General features: G+C 41.9%; 1 protein-coding gene across 5 annotated transcripts in view; it reads left to right on the forward strand.

Annotated features, from left to right (window-relative positions):
- The window catches only part of LOC127357970 (glutamate receptor ionotropic, kainate 5-like), a 177,487-nt gene that overhangs the window by 107,524 nt on the left and 48,577 nt on the right, over positions 1-21,386 (forward strand). For all 5 annotated transcript variants that reach the window (XM_051390656.1, XM_051390660.1, XM_051390659.1 and 2 more), the window contains 6 exons: positions 1,644-1,802; positions 12,374-12,538; positions 14,008-14,105; positions 16,171-16,336; positions 18,350-18,528; positions 20,331-20,384. In XM_051390656.1, the coding sequence (XP_051246616.1) occupies positions 1,694-1,802; positions 12,374-12,538; positions 14,008-14,105; positions 16,171-16,336; positions 18,350-18,528; positions 20,331-20,384 (771 nt within the window). In that variant the 5' untranslated portion in view covers positions 1,644-1,693. The remainder of the gene's footprint in view (positions 1-1,643; positions 1,803-12,373; positions 12,539-14,007; positions 14,106-16,170; positions 16,337-18,349; positions 18,529-20,330; positions 20,385-21,386) is intronic.

Raw genomic sequence — 21,386 nt, forward strand, 5'->3', positions numbered from 1 at the left:
GTCCACAAATGAAAAAATCTCGCCTCAGTCGCTCTAATCTACTTTGAAGATTTGGACTCGTTTCGTCATGCTCCCTCGCTCAGCCATTTTAAATCTCTCTCTCCGCAACATGTGATAGTCTCTTGATCTCGCTCGCACACTTTTGTTCTCCAATATTTTCTTTTTCCCTCCGTCTGACTCTCTCCTCCTCCTCGTTTTCCCATCTTGTCTCTCCTCCTTTTGCCTTTTTTCCCTTTTCTCTAATCTTCTCATGCTGACGTTGTCTCTCTCTCTACGTCTCCCTTGCTCTCAGACTACATCCACTAATTCTGAAAAACAACCTTTACAGCAGCGGCGGATACAGTACTGAAAATATATACTCAAGTAAAAGCACAAATACTCCCATAAAAGAATGACTTAAGTTAAAACAAAAAAGTACCTGGTTAATAAATTACTCAAAGTAGTAAGTTACCTTAAATTTGTATATTTTTTTGGGTGTCATCACGACTGAAATTATGAAAGTAATGCTAAGTGTCTGAAGTTGACGTTACGTAAGTTTAACTGCTTTCTTAAGCACATCAATTTAAAAGCATTAGCTACAAGAGAAGTTAATGTTATGTTAACGTTAGACATCAAAGATGAATATTATCGGCACTAGAGAAGCTCCTCGTACACTCAACTACACTGAATCCTTGTATTAGGACCAAACTTTAATGCAAATGTAAAAGTAGATCAAAGAGTAGAAGTCGTTCCTTTAACACGCTACTTCTTTACGCCTTCGTTACCACCCTGCTTTACAGGTTGTTTTTGATCCACAGTGAAACACCTGAACAGTCTGGTTACTCTGCAGAGTCTCCGTTGGTCCAACTTATGATTTAGTTTTTCCAAGAGATTGAAGGATGTATTTGTCACACACTCATATATCTCTACATGTGATCCATAGCAACTTCGACTGCACTGATTTAATTGCAGATCAACTCAGCAACTTCATGAAATTACTTTTTTTTGCCTGAAATAAACACAGGTTAATGTTTACTCAAGTCTTAATTTGATGAAATCTAATGTACTGGATGAGAATAACGAGATAAATTGTTACTTAAACTAAAAAATAAAGAAGTACAAGCAAAGGTTATCATTTAAGAAGCCTAAAAACAGTACTGAAAGTACAAGTTACTTTCAGTTTTAAGATCAGTTTTTGTTGTTTGTGATTACTACTGAAATTATGTAGTAAATAATGCTAACAATGAAGTTGGCGTCAACTGTTTTGTAATCACAAAGTCACTTGAAATTAACTTAAATACAGGTTTAATGACAGATTTCTTTAGTCTTATTACAAACAAACTTAATGTGCTGGATGCAGAACTTTCACTGTAACTCCTCACAGCTGACAGGGTTTCAGTGTCTGTCCTCTGCTCAGCTAATAACTGAAATGACAGCCCGCTGTGGAGCTCATAAAGGCCGTTACTGTGCGCTGCCAGATGCTTGTTGTGTGTTTATAGAGCAGCTGTTAGCAGCTGCATGTTCACTGTCAGCACTGAGAAGTGTATGTCGGACTGATGTTTTACAGGCTGAGGTAATAAACTGTCCACTAAACGAACATTAAAAGGATCGATGTATGAAATGTGGTGGATGATAATGTGGTAATGAACCCTCCTGTCCTGCAGGTGGCGGTACAGGCAGCCAGCAGACCATTCTCCATGAGGAGCAGTGGAAGATGCCGGCTCTGCCAGCACTGCTGCTGTCGATTTACGTCGTCAACCTGCTGCTGACCACGGCACCGCTCTCCTTCAGCCAGGCCAACATCCTCTCTGCCGTCCGGATGGGTGAGTACCGTCGCCGTGACGTGGGTTCGAATCTGCTAACACTGAAAACAGAGCTGTTCTTTAGTCTTGATTCAGGAACTCTTAACTCTGACTAAATTCTGAACTATTTAGAATTATTGTGCTTCAAACGAGTAAATAAAAAAAATAATACAAAGAGGTTTTCTTTTCAATTACAAGACAAAAAATAATTAAATCTAAAGAATTAAGCTACTTGAAGGTCCAGTGTGTAACGCCGTAGCTTCTCCTATTTACTGTATCTGAGTGTTTCCAGTGAGCCAACATTACCAACAGCAGCATCCCGACTGTGTTTGACCTGAACGAAGCTGAATCAGTATCGGTGGTGGCTCAGGAGGACTTGGGACGTGACCTTGGACTTGTTGGTCATGACTTGGGACCTGTTGATCTAGATTCAGGACTTGAGGAGGGACCTGTTGATCTAGATTCAGGACTTGAGGAGGGACTTGTTGATCTAGATTCAGGACTTGAGGAGGGACCTGTTGATCTAGATTCAGGACTTGAGGAGGGACTTGTTGATCTAGATTCAGGACTTGAGGAGGGACTTGTTGATCTAGATTCAGGACTTGAGGAGGGACCTGTTGATCTAGATTCAGGACTTGAGGAGGGACCTGTTGATCTAGATTCAGGACTTGAGGAGGGACTTGTTGATCTAGATTCAGGACTTGAAGAGGGACTTGTTGATCTAGATTCAGGACTTGAGGAGGGACCTGTTGATCTAGATTCAGGACTTGAGGAGGGACCTGTTGATCTAGATTCAGGACTTGAGGAAGGTTTTAGACGCTGTTATCTGCACCAGAAGCTTGTGTCACTATATACCCAGAATCCTCCTGTGCCTATAAATAAGAGCCCTCTGTTACCAGATAAAATCTCCTCCATCGTGTTGTTTTTGTTTCTCTCTCCACTTGTTTCTCCTCTCACCGCCCACCGCCGGCTCTGTTTGCCATCTTGATTCTTCTCCCTCTCTTTACTTTGTTCGCCGTTTTACGAGCCCCTCGAGGCTTCCCTTTGTCTCGCCGCTCCCTCGCTCGCTCGCCGTTTTACATTTCTTCTTCTTCTTCTTCCCTCGCCGTGTTATTTCCATCCCACGATGGATCATTTGTAGGCACAAATAAACTCGGCAGAAACCGGATCAGGGAGCTTCTCCGTGACTTCCCTTCACGGCCGCTCTGCTCTCGACGCCGCTCACTTCCCGTCCCCACCGCGTCCGCAGAGGAAGATTAACTCCAGTATAGCGGAGGCTGAACATTGGCAGCGAAGGTTCAGCTCTCTCCTCGCAGCAGATAACATTTCCCTCCTCAGCTCCGAGTTCAAATCCCTGTTGCTCTTATCACATGGGGGTTTCGGCAAAACCGTCGGGCACTTTAATGCAAGCTGCCATGGCAACCGTTTCGCCTGGCGATGTGTAATGGCTCACCTTTGGCTTTCCCATTAACGACGGCTGACTGCTCCACTCACACTTACATCTGCAACACGTTTGTTTCACTTATAAAAGTGGAAATAAGAGAAGTCACACGTTCACCCTCACAGACGATGAAAGGACTGAATTCAGCTGCAAAGAGGAAGAACACAAAGAATAAAAACTGATCTTTAAAGTCCAGGTGAAATGAAAAATGACTTTATAATCCTTTAAGATCACATCCTCAGTTATATTGTTCCTGTATTAAACAACGTGTGCCAACAAATTTACTAAATTTCTTTGTATTGTTGAATAAAATCCAATCATTGTGTCTTCTTGTTAAACTAAATGTAACGCGTGCTTACGTCAGCATGAACGAACTGATTTCAACCAATAATATCCTGACATTCACCCGTCAATCAGTCTTTAAATTTTAGAGCGAAGAACACACAACTTTATCAGTGATTTGGGTGAAACAGGATCATATTTTATGGAGAGAATATTGTCTGGTGTTCCCTCTGATGCTATGGTGTAGATGTTAGGTGCCTTTAGCTAGTTAGCTCCTGCAGCTAACGTTAGCTGACTTAGTTAAATCTAAACAAATAAGTCACACCTACACTTAGTATTTCCATTTAATTTATTTATTAACTTTTTTTTATTTAAATACACAACTTTCTGTATTATTATGAAATTAGCAAAATACTCAAATCTGTTTCTAAAATCAGAAAGATATAATAAATAATGCCTTAAATATAAATAATAACATTCACAGAGAGTTTAACTGATATATTCAGTATGACAGCAAACAACAAACCAGAAGAATTAAGCAGATATGAACATTTTGTACAACAGTTTTAGTAAAATCTGTTTAAAATATAAGACTTTTTGCGGTTTATTATACAAGAATTATTATGAAACATTATCTTTACTCTTAAATCGATGTTTTTTTAAGGAGGTTTTGTATGTACAGTTAAGATAGGTAGAATAAACTAAACATTTGACAGGAAGGTTTGCTGGTTTAAAAGGATTTTATTTCATGTTTTAAAGAAGGAAGATTAGAAAATAAAATTGCTGTTTTGAGGATGCTGTATGAAAGGCCAGACTGTCTGCGTTTGTTTGAATTCATCCAAAAAATGTTCAGGTGCGTGAATGTTTCCTTTTAGCTGCATTTCTCTCTTCAGGTGGCGGAAAATCTAATTTAGTTCCACTCCAACACACTCAGCCATAACCAAATTTTCAAGGTTCATGATTCAGTAGCCGAGAAATAAAAATGACTGAATGTGAAGGGTTTTTTTTTTTTTGTCATTCAAGGACTCTGCCAGCAGTCAAATGCTGGTACAGTCTGTCCTGCGGCCGACAACGGCGGGCAGATTTACGTGCCGCTGTGGCTCGTAACCAAACATCAGGAGGCAAAACACATATTCAGAAGATCCTCGCAGGCGCTGGGTAACAATCGTCCGAACAAAAGAGGAAAGAATATCCCTCTGTCATTCTCAATGCGTTTTTCTGCCGCACACATGGTCTTCCTCGGGTCAGGAAGGACTGAATGTGTGTGTCTGTAAGCTGCAGCAGAGGCAGGCAGAGGATCTGTAATTATATTTTACCAACATACAGACATCATTTATAGCGAGGTGAAAATGATAAATAATTACAGCTTTTTCCACCACCACGACGAGTATCTACCAGACAGTCCACTGTGAGCGATAGCCGAGTGTGAGCTAGATACAGTAAATAATGATGAGTCCACAGCGGGTGGACAGAAACAAACTGAGTCGTCCTAAAACAGCATGTTAGATCTCAACAGAGTCAAAACACATTAGCAACAGATACGCAGAGTGTAACACAGCAGAGGTCACATAAAGCGCGACAAAGTCAGCACGGTTTCCAAATCAACCCGTTTATTTAAAAAAAAACAGGTACACAGTGACGGGCCGCACTGTGTACCTGTGTCTGTTTACCTGTATCTGTGTACCTGTGTCTGTGTACCTGTATCTGTGTACCTGTATCTGTGTACCTGTGTCTGTGTACCTGTGTCTGTTTACCTGTGTCTGTGTACCTGTGTCTGTGTACCTGTGTCTGTTTACCTGTGTCTGTGTACCTGTGTCTGTGTACCTGTGTCTGTTTACCTGTGTCTGTGTACCTGTGTCTGTGTACCTGTATCTGTTTACCTGTATCTGTGTACCTGTATCTGTGTACCTAAACAAACAAACTCTTTTCTTTTAACAAAGAAGCAAACTTGTGTGCCAGTCAATCATATACAAGAACAAAGTCTGTACGGTGTCCTCGATCAAAGGAGCAATTATTACCAGCACTTCACATGAGCAGCAATCAAAATCACAAGAAGCGAACGACTGAGCTCTAATTATCAATCACATACGTTTAACGAGCTGATTCATCGCCGTCACGCTGAGAGACGACCCAGATGAGATCAGAAACGGTGATTAGAGCTACTTTGTGTTTATGTTGCAGGTCTCCGGCTCACGGGTCAATAAAATCCTGTCAAATGGCGCAATTAAGTGTTCAGAGAGGAAACAGGAGTCATTCTGTGTATCAGAAGGTTTGAAGAAGAAGTTTGTGAGGCTGCAGTGCTTTGAGTTAAATGCTAACATGGTTGAAGACAACGTGTGGTTGAAAGACCTGATGAAACAGAAATCAGAGAGCGGTTTGCTTCCTAGTATCTACGTACTTCATATAAAAACAGGCAGTTAGGGAGAGACGCTGTGTGTTACGTCGCCCCAGTCCAGCAGCTGTAGTGGATCCATTAGCTCCCAGTGAACAGCAGGTCCAGACCGGGACTGGATGCAGCATCTGATGCTGACAGAGGACGGTTTGACTGCAGGGAATAAAGGACTGAGGGGGTTTTATTGACGGGTTCGGCTCCTGACACCCCGGGGCTAAGTTGACTGACGTTAGCTGCATGAGCTAAGTAGTTAGCTAATGATATCTGACATTACAGTTAGCAACAGTTAGCTTCTTTTAGCAACAAGTCCATCTGGAAACTCCATAAATTACCTCGGTACCGCTGTCGTCAAACTGTCCTCTGTCGGTTGTGTTCACTGGGAGGCTGCTGAGCCCCGTTCGGTTGCACGCTAACGGCAGCTACATTAGCAGTTAGCAGAGTTGGCGCAAACCAGACAATATTCTCTCCATAAAATCGGATCCAGTTTCACCCAAATCACTGATAAAGTTGTGTTTGTACAGTAATCAGCTAGCTAACTAACTAATGAATCTTCGCTAAGGGGAAAAAGGGGAACAATGTAACTGAGGATGTGATCTTAAAGGGTTAAAATTACATTATTTATTTCACCTGGACTTTTAAAGGACAGCGGAGAGATGCTTTAATGTCTTTGTGAGTCATTATAAAGACTCCATACTAACGTCTGTGTGGTGACTTATAGTATTGAAAATAGAAGAGTCTGAAATCAATCTTCATCAGCACACAGATACTTTCTCCTCCGGCAGGATTAAAAATCAAGTCAAGTGAATAAATATTGTAGTGAAGGATCTTAACAATTCAGCAGCATCAGTGTCCTTCAGCTGCTGCGAAAAAACCTCCGTGAATTATTTCAACCGGCGCCATCAGTCATTCTGAAGGATTCATTAGCTTAAGTTCATCAATAAATATCTCGAAACTACAGAGAAGCCAGTGTGTAAAAAGGTAGTTTGTCACCGTGGGACGGCTGTAACATTAATCCTTTAAAAATTAGCTCAAAGTACATTTTTCAAAATTCGGGGCATGAGTCATTGTGTAAGTGAAGCTGTCAGTTTTTATTCGAAAAGGCAAATGTCTCATTTTTGGTTGGAAACCTGAACTGAATGCAGATTTCCCGTTACGTTTGATGGAGGAAACTTTGTTCCCGTCTGTGCGACCTCTGAGACTGTTAGCGCCTTATTAAAGGTCAGAAACATTACAGGACACTAAATAAATAAAAAGGTAAAAAATAAAGCGAGATGGGAAGAGAAGAAAGCGCTCAGAGTGGAAGCAGAGAGAAACGAGAAGTAAACAACTCCTCCGACGGCCCCGGAGCTTTAATCTGAAGGACTTTATAACAAACACACCCTGCGGCTCGACTTTAACAAAGTCTCTCTTCTAAATGACTCTCAGACTGCAACTGCAGGGTTTGTCTGATGTGAATGGGTTTTATTATTTTGGGAACGTAGCTTTTTAATCAGCAACATCTGAATAAAAGATTATGATTAGAGAGGTTAAAGCGCCTTGTCCTATATTCGTACTGCCCAGTTATTCTGAGGAGGGACACAGGAAAAGTAAAATAAACCCATAAAAGTCCTAAAGTGTGTATTTCATTGGGGTGGCGAGTGATAGTGATACTATATATATATATATATATATATATATATAATTAAGTAATTCCAGGTATACTAACTGTGTAGTGCTGTGTGTTATATCTGGTTTACAGCAACACTAGCAGCTCTCTAAGGCTAAATGCTAACATCTTCATGCTAGCATGCTCATAATGAGAATGCTAACATGCTGATATTCAATAGCTATAATGTTGTTTGTTAAGCATGCTAATATTTGCTATTTGGCTCAGGCTGATGTCATTAGCTTTGAGGATATTTAGTCACTGAATGAAAAGTCTTTATATTCTGATTCATCCTGAGGGGGAACATGAATATCTGCTGTTGGATGGTGGATCAGTCCCAGGAGCCACATCGCTAGCAAGGCTAAAATATCCCCACAAAATGATCCAGATTTAATGTGAAAGTCAAAAAAGAAGAAATAAGAGACAGAGGACGTCTCCGAGCTCTTCTTTTTTACCTGCAAGATAAACTGAACTCTTCAGGGAACGTTTTTTTCTTGCTAAAACCAAAACATACGTCGCCACCGTGGCACCATTAAAACCACAGCACAGGAGTGTTGTTTGCCTCTGAAAGGACATCAGCCACCGGAGGATTGCAGCGCTGTGATCCAGCCCCGGGGCCGACGGAGCCATTTGTTGTTTCTGCTCTCCGTTTTTTGTCTTGTCTCGTTGAATCTGTCGACCTACCTGCGGCCCCCAGAGTCCAGACTTCCACACTCATATCAAAGAATGTCAAACGCATGAAGCTCAGAGGTGGGAAGTGACAAGAAAACCTGTTAGTCATTTTTTTCTTCCTGAAGTTACACCACCTCCAGGGGTGAAATAAAATCAGTGTGCAGAGCTCCGTCTGCCTCGATAAAAGCAGCTTGATCGTCGTGTCTCAGGTTAAATCCAGAACAGAAACACACGGCGCTCTGAAAAACCGCTTTACATAAATACAAGATGACGTTTCTGCATCGGTGGGCAGGAAGACGGGAGCGAAGGCTTTTCACCACCGGGGTAAAAAAGGGAAGTTGAAACAGCATAATTTGATATTAAATTTAAGTGTAGCTTGTTTTACAGCTCAGAGGTGGTAAACAGGGCTGTCAGGAGCTAATTCACACAACAGTAGGAAACACAAAGAGCGGAATAAAACACAGAGAAACATGTTTATCACAAACTGAAACCAGTGAGGTCACAGAGCTGAGTGTAGAGAGAGAGATTTATATTTAATTTAAAATGATCTGTGCATTTATTTACTTAAAAAGAGAGTTCCATCTCTGTATATATATATATAATATATATATATATATAAATTAACACGTTCTCACTCAAATGGTCAAACTAGAATGCTGTGCTCCAACATCCAGGTAGATTTTCATAATAAAGCTTTGTGAGAAACATTTTACTTTCCGTGGTCGCAGTGTAACAGAGGCCTCCTGTTTGTCCATCCTCTCCAACCGCCTCCATATGCAGACTCTTTATACGACGTCACCTTCAACAGAACATCAACATTATAGAGCAGACAGACACAGACGTGATGCTGGAGGAGAACCTGCAGGTTCCTGAAGGTTCCTGAGGGTTCCTGAAGGTCCCTCACGCTTTAATCCAAAAACTTTCTGAACAGAGTTCAAGTGTTTGACCCTCTGTGGTTAGCTCATCCTGTGTGTGTGTGTGTGTGTGTGTATGTCTGTGTGTGTGTGTGTGTGTGTGTGTGTGTGTGTGTGTGTGTGAGAGTGTGTGTGTGTGTTTGTGTGTGAGTGTGAGTGTGTGTGTGTGTGTGAGTGTGGTCTCAGTGACCCAGAGAACCAGATACTGTGTACACAGATAGTGTCTGAACACTGCTGAGGCCCCTGAAGAAGACTCTTTATCTCCCCTCTCATCTTCATCCTCCCTCCCTCCAAGCACCGGGGATTCTGGGAAGATACTGAACTCTCTCTCTGTCTCTGTCTCTCTCTGTCTGTCTGTCTGTCTCTCTGTGTCTCTGTCTGTCTCTCTCTCTTTGTCTGTCTCTCTCTCTCTCTGTCTCTCTCTCTTTATCCAGTAAGACAGTAAGAGCTTCCTGCTGCCTCATTAGACAGAAATATATTTTATCTTCAGATATCCGGATGCAGTTTCTGTGTCGGGAACATAAACCAGGTGTTTATTGTGTTTAATGTGTTTATAGTGTTACATGTGTGTGATTGTCAGGAGACAGGTGTGTTTGAGCTCTGAAATATCCTCACATGTCAGTTAAACACTGTCTTTGTGTTTTTATCCCCTCGGAGGAGTTTTGCCACCATGGCGGTTCAGTGAGCATCAGATAACTCAACATGAACCATCTGGCTCTCTTTGTGTTTTCCTAAACTGCACAAAAAAAACCCCACAACAGTCTTTTTGAGGAAGGACACGATAAATCGCCTCCTAGTGCGCCCGCGAGAGGTGTTAATTATTTAAGGAACACAAATCAGATCCAGAACAAACCCCCGGCAGCAGACTTTCTGCTCGTTAGGCTCAGCAGCTCTCACTTTGATTTTTTTTTACTCGTGTTGTTTGGAGCCTCGTTCTGCGGCGCCGCAGCTCGCCGTCCGCTCATATGGAGGGATGAATTACACTGTAAAAAAATCCATCTTAAGGCTCATATTCGAGTCCTGCACTGTAAAAGAGCCCCTATAAATACAGTAAATTGAATCTATAATTTGTCTTTTTAATGTTTAATTACAGATATTTACACTGTAAAACTAATGATCTATAAATACAGGTGAACTCTGCTATAATACAGATAATCAGACTTTACAGCAGAGTGCTGTTATTATTAGATTATTATTTTAATATAAATGTTAAAAGTTATAGAACTAATAAAAGTCATTATCTGTGAAATTACAGTAATTATTGCTGTTTACACTGATAACAACTGTATTTTAACAGTTTACCAATGCTTTTACACTGATAAACAACATTTATTAAAGTTGAACAGTTCATTAACGTTTTTTTATTTTTATTAATATTTCCATGTATTTAAAAACGTAAACGTACAATGTATTTCTTCCTCCTCTTCTTCAGTGGTTAAAAGGTTGCTCTCCACTGGATGAACTTTCCATGCAGAGTTTCCTTTTTCATTTTTCAGCCTGTTCAATATTCAAACAGTCATCGGGGAGGCGGCGACAGAAATAAACACGGCAGGTGTTACTGTACGCCGCCACCGGGAGCTCTGTCTTTCCTAGAGGCAGGAAATAGAAACGATGACGAGTGGTTTTTATTCGCTGCAGCTGCTGCGAGCGCTCCACTTCCTGTTTAACTCCGAGAGTCAAATCTATTTCTGGTCCGTCAGGTTGTGTTTCACCTGGCCGAGAGCCAATCACGAGTGTCCCACTTACACCTGTAGTAGGAGGCGGTTTGTATCTGGATTATGTATCCTTGCACTCGTTAGCAGTGTGTTCAGACTTTAAATGAAGTATTCAGATCCTCAACAATAATAAAAACATGTAGAAATACTCCATCCTGCATTCAGAATTCAACTTAAAGGTCCAGTGTGTCAGATTGTGGAGGTTTTATTTGCAGAAAACAGCAGAAATAGAATAAAAAAGGTACGTTTTCATCAGTGTGTAATCACCTGAAAACTGTTTTTTGTTACCTAATGATACGTTTTTATCTACAGAGAGAGCGGCTCCTCTTCTGGTGGAGTCCGCCATGTTGAACCGACCATGTTTCTACAGAAGCCCAGAACAGACAAACCAAACACTGGATGTAGATAGTTTCTCCTGTCGTAAACCGCCGTTATATCACTGTCACTCTCCACCAGACTCCATTGACAAAGATGCTCATTTTAACCTCATTAAAAGTGGACAGAAACTAAATAAAACTCACAAAAAGCACCTTTGTTAATCTTTCCAACAATTTGGTGGAAATAAATCCTAAATTCACAGAGCTGCTGTATTAATGGAGATAAGTGGAGATCACTTACAGCCCGTCTAGACAGAACATAGGTCTAATCTAATTCACAGTTTTATGCCAAAAACAGCCTCCTAAATGGTTCCTTTGTCGAGAAATACCACCACAACAATGGAAATGTTGTCAGTGCAGGTTAGTGAGGAAGTCAGTAAGGAGCTGAGGACTCTGGGATGAGGAGGTGTGTATAAATAGCCCATTGGCTCTCAGGATTGTAGCTGTAGGGCAATGTTTGCTCAGCCAAACAGAAAATGCTAATGCAGGGATGGGAGTGGGATCAATGGGAAGTTTCTCCACCACACGACAATAAAAACATTTGTCTGTCCTGAAATAACCGTGGAAGACAAACAAGGCAAAGAAATCGACTTTATTCAGTCGTATTTGGCCTGAACTAAACAAGAACCTAACATAGATTCACTGCGTCCTTCCTAAGCTCCAATTACAGTTGAGGAAGACTCGGTCAGCTTCCTCCTTTACTGTACTTAGATATGCTATATGCTAAGCTAATGTGTCTTGAAAAGGCAAACACATACTGAAGATGGTTAAAAGATAAAAGTGATGATATACAGTCACATCTTAAGTTAGCTAATGTTAGCAAAACACAAGCTAATAAGGTAGCTAATCTACATCAGTCTTTAGCTGGCTCGTTAGCTAGTACAAAACACAAGCTAATTAACGAGCTAATACACTAACTAATATATTGATCCCTGATTGGCTTGTTAGGTGGTTAGTTTGCAAACTAGCTAGTATTTGTCTCCAGAGTCTAACCTCTCTGAACTCTTAACCGTGTTCAAAATGTGTCTTTTCAACATAGATTAGCTTAGCACACGTCTACAGGTGGCGATTAGGAGGAGTCAGGTGACCTCCGTAGAAATAAAACCACATTTATCGTCTTCATTCATTCAACCTTTCGCTCTCTTTCCCTCCAGCGGCCATTTTGGATGATCAGTCAGTGTGTGGTCGCGGTGAGCGTCTGGCGCTGGCTCTGGCGAGGGAGAACATCAACAGTCTGATGGAGGGCTCCTCCCGGGCGAGGGTGGAGGTAGACGTCTACGAGCTGCAGAAGGACTCCCAGTACGACACCACTGAAACCAGTAAGTCACCGTCCTCTCCTCATCTTCCTCATCTTCCTCTTCTTCACTTCCTCCCAGCTACGGTGGCTGGTAAGTGCGAAACAAATTTACAAATTGTGAAACAAATTTACAAAGTCAAAATCATATTGAAAGGGATTGTACCAAAAGCCGGATCTGACATGGAACACGGTTTGTCTTGGAAAGACAGTACGGAGCGACAGTTAACAGTCAGTTAACTGACCCAAATGGTTTCCACAAAACGGGCAAAACATCATGAAACTCCATATAAAACACACAACTCGCTCCGTACAGTCTTTCCAGAACAAACCTCTCGCCCTTCCCGTACGATTTTGACTTTGTAAATTTGTTTCAGAGTTTGTAAATTTGTTTTGCACTTACCAGCCACCGTACCCAGCTGCTCTTCTCTCTGACATTTTCAGTGAAGGTAAACTTCAGTCGGCGGCTCTGTGTGAGGAAGCAGAGCACAGCGATAAAGCATCAACCTTTATTTAACAAGGCGGGTCAATACTGCGGCAGCTGGTTCTTCCTCACTCGCTGAAACTGCTCTTTAAATAACAAACAAGTTCAACAGAGCCAGACGTTACAACCACGAGTTAAAGGTGCTTAAAAATACCGCCAGGCATCGTAATTGATGGTATAAATCACCTTAAACCACTGAATGACCACATTTACTCCGACTGTGTAACATCGGATACAAACTGCATCCTCAGTTTTATTGTTCCCCCGTTTAACAGTTTGTGCTAAAGATACAAAAACTCAATTTCTTTGTATTTTAATATCAAAAAGTCCTGAAACTAAATGTGACGCGTGTTTACGTCAGCATGAACTAATTGATTTCAACACTACACACACACACACACACACACACACACACACACACACACACACACATTATGTGCATGGACGAACATACAGACCTCAGCACAGTAATGGAAACATCCATATTGTTGCGTTCATGGAGAGACAATCAGATCTGTGTCGATCAAACAAGTGAAACCAGATTCAGTCTCGTGTTCGTCCTTCCCATGAGCGAGTTTCTGCTTCATATAAACAGACTCAAAGAACAACAAACATCTCAACGTTGTGAAGCAGAAAAATGGAAATCAGAACTTTTAATTGACTGATAAACAACTGTGTACCCTTACCCCCCCCTCCAGATAGAAACCAGCTCACCCCCCCACACTGTTAGTCAATTATTATTCAATTAAAGTCAAACCTTTATTTAAGTCTCGAGAATCATTGAGGTTTCCCTCATTTACAGTGAAATATGCTTAAAAGTTAAAATTAAAGACAATATTCATTGGAAACAGCGTAGCTTAGCATTAGCTCTCTGACTCGTAGCTTAGCATTAGCTCTCTGACTCGTAGCTTAGCGTTAGCTCTCCGGCTCGTATTCAGTGGAAACATCTGCACACAGCTGGATGTGCAGCTGTTTAAAAACTAAATGTTTCTGGTTGTTTTCTGTCTCAGTGTGTCAGATCCTGCCGAAGGGCGTGGTCTCAGTGATTGGCCCCGCCTCCAGCCCCGCCTCCGGGTCCACCATCAGTCACATCTGTGGGGAGAAAGAGGTGAGTCACATCTGGCTCCAGAGGGTTTGTTACACTGTAAAAACATTGTCTGTTATTTTTAATTCAGCCTTGTTACAAGATTGATGTGTTTCATATTCATTTTGTTAATTTGTTTGTTTGTCTTAGCGTAACGTTAGCTCTGTCTCGTCTGCCATGTTTTGAATAAATAAATAAATGATGAATTATATTTTGATGCAGCAGCTGATGTGGAACAATAGATTCCTCAGATCAAATGTTTAAGAAAGGTAAATAAATGATAAAGTGTCTTTGTACACGAGTCCGTCTCCTGCCGAGCCTCCGTCCTGATGTCGTCTGACAGCTCTCACATTATTGGATTCTCTGCTCAGATTTAAAATAAGCTCTCAGATCAGAGCGGAGCCCAGCTGAGCTAATTACAGTTAACCGTTTAAAGCTCTGCAGGTGCGAATCGAGGTTAACTCGCCGAGCGTCCGATCACACAGGACATTTGGCCTCTGACCTGATTATTCATTCATCACTGCAGAGATTCATTTTTCATGTTTCATTAATTTTTCAGCTTAAATACAGACACTGTCAGTCGCAGGATCTCTGCTCTGTGGAGTTTAAATTGAAACAGAGCAGCTTTAAAACGCTCTTAAATGAATGGCTCTCAGACTCTTTAAGGTACAAAGACGTTTTCATTTGGTCCAGTTTCTTTTATGGTTTCCACACGGCAACAGAATTTATATCAGGAACCAAAACGAGAGACGTCAACTCGTCAAATATTCCCTAGCATCATTTCTGGCTCCACGGTCAAGTTAGCAACCATTAATATGCACCATCCAGTTGGACTTTCAAAATAAAACGTACAAACATTGTGAAACAAAAGCAGTCAATAGTTTAATAGTTTCAAAAAGATACTCAGCAGCTGATTGGACGAACCAAACGTACTGAAGCCGGTCGTTTTTCAAACAGAAACGTCTTCAGTGTCGTTCTTTGTTCTTCTTTCATTGAAGAAATTCCTCCAGTTCTGATGAACGGATGCTAACAGCAGCTACGCTAACCTCTTTAGCAGCCGCCATTATTGTTTTCACTTCTCACCGAGTGTTAATCAAAACCTGCACTTCCAAATATACTTAAATATAATCAAATTATCTTTTATTAAGAAAAACAGTTGGCCAGTAAAACAGTTTTAATGCCAAACTAAATAAAAAACTTGATTACGAGTTAATCCGCGTCATCATCATCGTTAGCTAGCTAGTAACATCTGAAAAAATAAAATCTTACAATTAGACACAATTTCTTGAAACAGCATAAATAAAAATCAGCGATTTTGTCTTAATGTAATTTTTATTAAAACAATAAAAAACTAAACAGCTGCTTCATTTCTAAAACTGGGACCAGACGACTTTCTCTTAAACTGAAGTTGTGCTTTTACTCTGAAAATAAGGACAATAATCTGGTTCCTCTGCTGAGATATTATGCAACCTTTGTTGTTATCGAGCTGTAATATCTTATTGAGACAAAGTCAGATATATTTTCTAACACAAAACATTCTTGATGAGATTATTGTGAGACTCTTTGGTTCGGGTTCGTACAGTATGAAGGATCTTCAAGTGTTTGAACATGTGTTTCATTCTCTCTCTCGTACAGAAGAATCTCAGTTCTTTCAGTTTCTCTCCCCAAAACAACCTTCCTGCCATTAAAAAAAAGAAATGAATCCTTTGATATTAATGTTTCAGCTGAGTGGAGGTGAAACACAAACTCTTTTTCTAATATCATTTCTTTTTGAAACTGAACAAAGACTCGATTATCAGCGAGCGTCGGAGTTTGATTAAAGCTTCCATTTCTGTTATCTGAACTCGCTGTAGAGCCGGTACGGTTAATATTTGTTCCCTTGATGTCGTCACCTCTTACTGTCACCCCTGTTTTTCTTTTTCAATCTTTTTCTTCTTTATTCAGTTCAGATCTTTATTGTCCCACAAGAGCAGATTCTTTTTACAGATGAGTGTACGAGTGCGTTAAAAAGGAAACACAAAGAGTAAAGATAGGAGAGAAACATGACGACTGGCCCAAAAGTTAACATCTCTGCTTCCTCCTCCCTCAGATCCCCCACGTGAAGATCGGCCCGGAGGAAACCCCAAAGCTGCCGTACCTCCGCTTCGCCTCGGTGACACTGTACCCGAGCAACGAGGACCTGAGCCTGGCCATCGGGTCCATCCTGCGCTCCTTCGGCTACCCGACGACGAGCCTCGTCTGTGCCAAAGCGGAGTGTGAGTCCACGTTTGTCCGCCGCTCGCCGCTCGCCACTCGATGTCCAATCGCTCGCTGCTGCTAAAACTAAAAGAGTTTATTTAACTAAAAAAGACTGTTGAAACTAAGTTTACTAAGTTTACTAACTCAATTCTGGATCAAGTAGCTTTAGTAATTTTAAGTGACGCTGACTTAACCAAGTAAAGTAGTGGAGAAAGTAACTGACTCTTAAACATACATTACTATAATTAGAATACAATTTTTAGCTTTTATTTTAACTAAAATCTTTCCCTCTGTCCTTTGCTTCCTTCCGTCTGTCCTTTGCTTCCTTCCGTCTGTCTTTTGCTTCCTCTCCTCTGTCCTTTGCTTCCTTCCCTCTGTCCTTTGCTTCCTTCCGTCTGTCCTTTGCTTCCATCCCTCTGTCCTTTGCTTCCTTCCTTCTGTCCTTTGCTTCCATCCCTCTGTCCTTTGCTTCCTTCCCTCTGTCCTTTGCTTCCTTCCTTCTGTCCTTTGCTTCCTTCCCTCTGTCCTTTGCTTCCTTCCTTCTGTCCTTTGCTTCCATCCCTCTGTCCTTTGCTTCCTTCCGTCTGTCCTTTGCTTCCTTCCGTCTGTCCTTTGCTTCCTTCTTGTCCTTTGCTTCCGCCTCTGTCCTTTGCTTCCTTCCTCTGTCCTTTGCTTCCGTCCCTCTGTCCTTTGCTTCCTTCCTCTGTCCTTTGCTTCCGTCCTCTGTCCTTTGCTTCCTTCCTTCTGTCCTTTGCTTCCTTCCCTCTGTCCTTTGCTTCCTTCCTTCTGTCCTTTGCTTCCATCCCTCTGTCCTTTGCTTCCTTCCGTCTGTCCTTTGCTTCCTTCCGTCTGTCCTTTGCTTCCTCTCCTCTGTCCTTTGCTTCCGTCCCTCTGTCCTTTGCTTCCTCTCCTCTGTCCTTTGCTTCCGTCCCTCTGTCCTTTGCTTCCTCTCCTCTGTCCTTTGCTTCCGTCCCTCTGTCCTTTGCTTCCTTCCTTCTGTCCTTTGCTTCCTTCCCTCTGTCCTTTCCTTCCTTCCTTCTGTCCTTTGCTTCTTTCCTTCTGTCCTTTGCTTCCTTCCCTCTCTCCTTTGCTTCCTCTCCACTTTACCTTCATCGATGTCTCTCTCCTGTGTTTCCACCGACTGGGCTGCTCCGGCTCGACATTTTAACGCTCCACTCTTCCTGTAAACCGTCCCTCAGTCTTTAGCCGTGTCCTCGTCCTGTTAACTGTGCTGTTTAACGGGGGCGCCGTGATGAACGCTTTATGGCGGCCATTAACAGTGACGTGGTGGCCGCTGCTCCCGTCAGGGACGAACAGACGAGTGATAAAACTGAGAGAGAGAAACTTTTCTAAAAGTTCCTCAGTAACGATTTTAATTATGAAACTTTCTCATTTATTCTTGAACAATTGAATAATCTCCTCTAAATGTATTTTCATATTAACATTTGTACCATCAACTAAATTACATTCCTGTGGCTCTGAGGAGGAAGCCGCTGATATCTGGGGCAGGAAAAATGACCGCTACGCATCGACCGTGTGAGCTGCTGTCAGAATGCAGACGGTCGATTATTCAACCTATTGGATTATCTATCGTTTCTGCATTACGTCCATAAATCAATACATAACATATGATGTCCTGTTGAGTGTTTCTGTGTTAGTGGTGTCGTGGTAATCACGTGGTGAAGGTGGACTAACAATGAGAGCTTCAATGGTTATTGCAGTTTTAGTGCAGGTCTGATGGATTTAAGTATCCTTAATAATGTGTAACTTTTTATCCAGACTTTATTTCAATATCCAAATTGATTCTCTATGAGGAAAATTAATGCACTTTGAACATAATGACCTTCATCCCGTCTGTTTATTGCAGCTGGAGGTTTTTAGAGCTGCGATTTGTCTCTAATGACTCTCATCAATTTATGAAACCTTTTTTCTTCCGAGCAGTCATTTTACAACCAAACACAACTAAACGCTCTTAGTCTCTATTTCACAGAACGTTTCCTGTTTCCACTTCCTGACTCCGCCCTTTTTAGGCCTGCTGCGATTGGAGGAGCTCGTCCACCGCTTCCTCATCTCCAGGGAGACGCTGTCGGTGCGAATGCTGGACGACAGCCTGGACCCGACCCCGCTGCTGAAGGAGATCCGTGACGACAAGGTGGCCACCATCATCATCGACGCCAACGCCTCCATCTCCTACCACATCCTCAGGAAGGTCAGGAGGTCATCAGCTAACTGACCGCCGTTGGTCCTGTTGTCTTTGTTTCCATGGTTACAGTGCAAACTGGAACTGCTAACAGCTAATGCGCGACAACATTATACTTCCTTTAGACTTCCTCCGCATAAAATAATGTTATTTATTGTATTTTATAAACAATACAATATCCCCATAGCAACTTATCATCATGCAGGTTTTGTTCTGCCGTCCAGAAGTTGCCGTTTGTCTTTTGTCTTCCTGAATCGATGTGAATTATTCATATGAAACTCTACCGACCTCCTCGGTGCGTTCATACACAGGTACAGCAGAGTATCACGCTGGAGGAGCTCTGAGAAAACCTGAGGAAGGGAAACAAAAGGGACCCTGTCTGTCTGACACATCTTCATCCCCTGCTTTGTTTGTGTGTGTCTTCCTCTGTGGTGTTTACAGAGTAGAACGGGACCTTCAGACACCGGCTGGTTTCCTGCCAAAGTGGCCGGTAGAGTCGACAGACTTTACAGCCTCAAACTAAATCTAGCAGCTTTTTGGCAGGTTGTAAGTTCACTCTCCGCCCGGAGAACCTTGGAGGTCTGAGGAGTTTTGAATTCAAAATAAAACTGTGTGGTGTTAAAGCTCAGCTTCTGCAGGCAGACTGAAGCTCACAGTGTGTGGAAGGTTAATGGATTAATAACAGAGTCCGTCTGCAGCTCCTCGCTGTGAGGTTGCCGGTTCAGATCCCAGCCGGGCGTGGACAAACGATGGATATTGTCTTTTAACTTGACTTGATGGAAGACGATAAGGTCCAAAACAACAGCTATGGCCGTCTGAGACTACCAGTAACAGGCGTACGTGGTTAACGTTGTTCAGACACCAAAACTCCTGGTTTAGGTTTGAGAAAAGATGACGGTTTGGGTTAAACTCATGTTCACAAGTTAAAATAAGTCAGCATTTACTTTGTTGAGTACTATTACAGCAATTAACTCTTTCCACCACGACACAGACAGGTTGACGACGCCACAGGATGTCACCCCGATTAAACCTTTAAGATCACATCCTCAGTTATATTGTTCCCATATTTAACAAAGTCTGACAAAATATTCACAAAAACTAAATTTCTATTGCTAACTGCTAATGTAGAAGGAAGGAAATAGCACTCTGACTTTCGTTTCACCTGGACTTAACTTGTTAAATCAAATTAAATATTAGCTCGAATATTAGGACAAAGTTTGATATATTTTCTAGTTTAACTACAGAAGCTAGATTATCAACATCAATTATGGCATAGACGGCTAGCTTCTCTAAAAGCCACGTGTACAGTAATGCTGCTGAAGTTCACATCCTCGTTAAAACTGATTAAAATCAGGGTTTGAGTGGATCGAGGTACTGGCACCTTATTGGTCCAGTTCAGACTCTGGTCTTTGGACATCCAGGTTGAAACAGTTCCTAGATGTTAGTGTGACAGATAACCATTTAACCTCCCAGACGTCTACATCACGTTGAGCCAGTTAACTCAGATTAAAGACGTCTTTTCTCCCTCGAATCGTCCAATCAGAGCACAATGAGCTCACTAAGGAACTCCGAGCGTCTCCTCACTCACAGATCCTGTAGTGGTTATCTGAGGCGCTGTTTCAAGGTTGTTTCCTGTTACTGAAGACGCTGCGACACAGACTGTCAGAGTGAAACTGAATCGTCTCTGATTTGGGCCAAACTCCAGCGTTCGGGGGGGAATATAGAGCAGATGGTTCCTTTGGTTTTAACTTTCTTCAGAGTAACTTTGAGGAACTTCCTGTTTCACAGCGCTGATGTTTTTCCTCCTGCAGGCGAACGAGCTCGGGATGACGTCGGCCTTCTACAAGTACATCCTCACCACCATGGTAAGAGCACCCTCGTCTTCCATTAACCTCAATTCCTTTCTTCTGCTCCTCTTCTTCACCTTCATCTTCCTGTACACTCGCTGCTCTCTCCGTCATTACTCCTCCTCTTGTCCTCTCTCGCCTCCTCCTCCTTTTATTTGCTTTTATTCAACCCTGTCGTTCCCTTTATCACCTTCTTTTCTTTAACATCCTTCTCATCTCCTGCTTTCCTTTCCTCTTTCCTTCTCTGATCGCATCCTTCTTTTTCCCCTTTGTCAGTTTTACATTTTTATTGTTTCCTTTCCTCTCTCTTCTCCTCCTTTCCTTCTTTCCTTTCCTTTCTCTTTTCATTTTATTTCTTTTACTCTCCTACATCTCTTTTCTCCGTCTCCTTTCCTATTTGTTACTCATCTCTCATCTCTTTTTTCCTTTCTTCATTCCCTGCAACCACTCTTCCTTTACTTTCCTAAATCCCCTCATCTTCCATGTCCTCCTTTCCTTCCCCTTTTCTTTCATTTTCCTTTCCTTATAACCTTTTTTCTATTCCTTTGCTCTCTTTATTTCCTCTCTCCTCCTCCTGCCATTTTTCCTTTTAATCTCCTCCTCTTCATCGTTCCCTACGGTTTTCTTTCCTCCTCCCGTTTTTTCTCATCTCTTACTTTCTCCAACCCCTTTTCTCCTAAATCCCCTCATCTTTCATGTCCTCCTTTCCTTTCTTCTTTTACTTTTCTTTCCCAACCCCCTTTTTCCTCATGACCTGTTTTCCATTGTTGTTTCTGTCATATTTCTTTCCTAAACTCCTCCCTCCTTCCCCTCTTCCTCTTTCCTTCTGTTCTTTCTTTCCTCTCTTTTGCTTCCATTTTAAATGCTGGATGTTTTTCTCATCCTTCTTTCTTTTCCTCACAGTCACTGTTACATCAAATATTTCTTGGTTAGCAGTAAAATATCTTTTTACAGGATGTTTGTGGGTCCCATCCTCTCCAGGTTCCTCCCCCTTCTTCTCCTCCCTCTCCTTCCTAACCA

Source organism: Dicentrarchus labrax, unplaced genomic scaffold, assembly GCF_905237075.1.
Source record: "Dicentrarchus labrax unplaced genomic scaffold, dlabrax2021, whole genome shotgun sequence".
NCBI classification, from domain to species: domain Eukaryota; kingdom Metazoa; phylum Chordata; class Actinopteri; family Moronidae; genus Dicentrarchus; species Dicentrarchus labrax.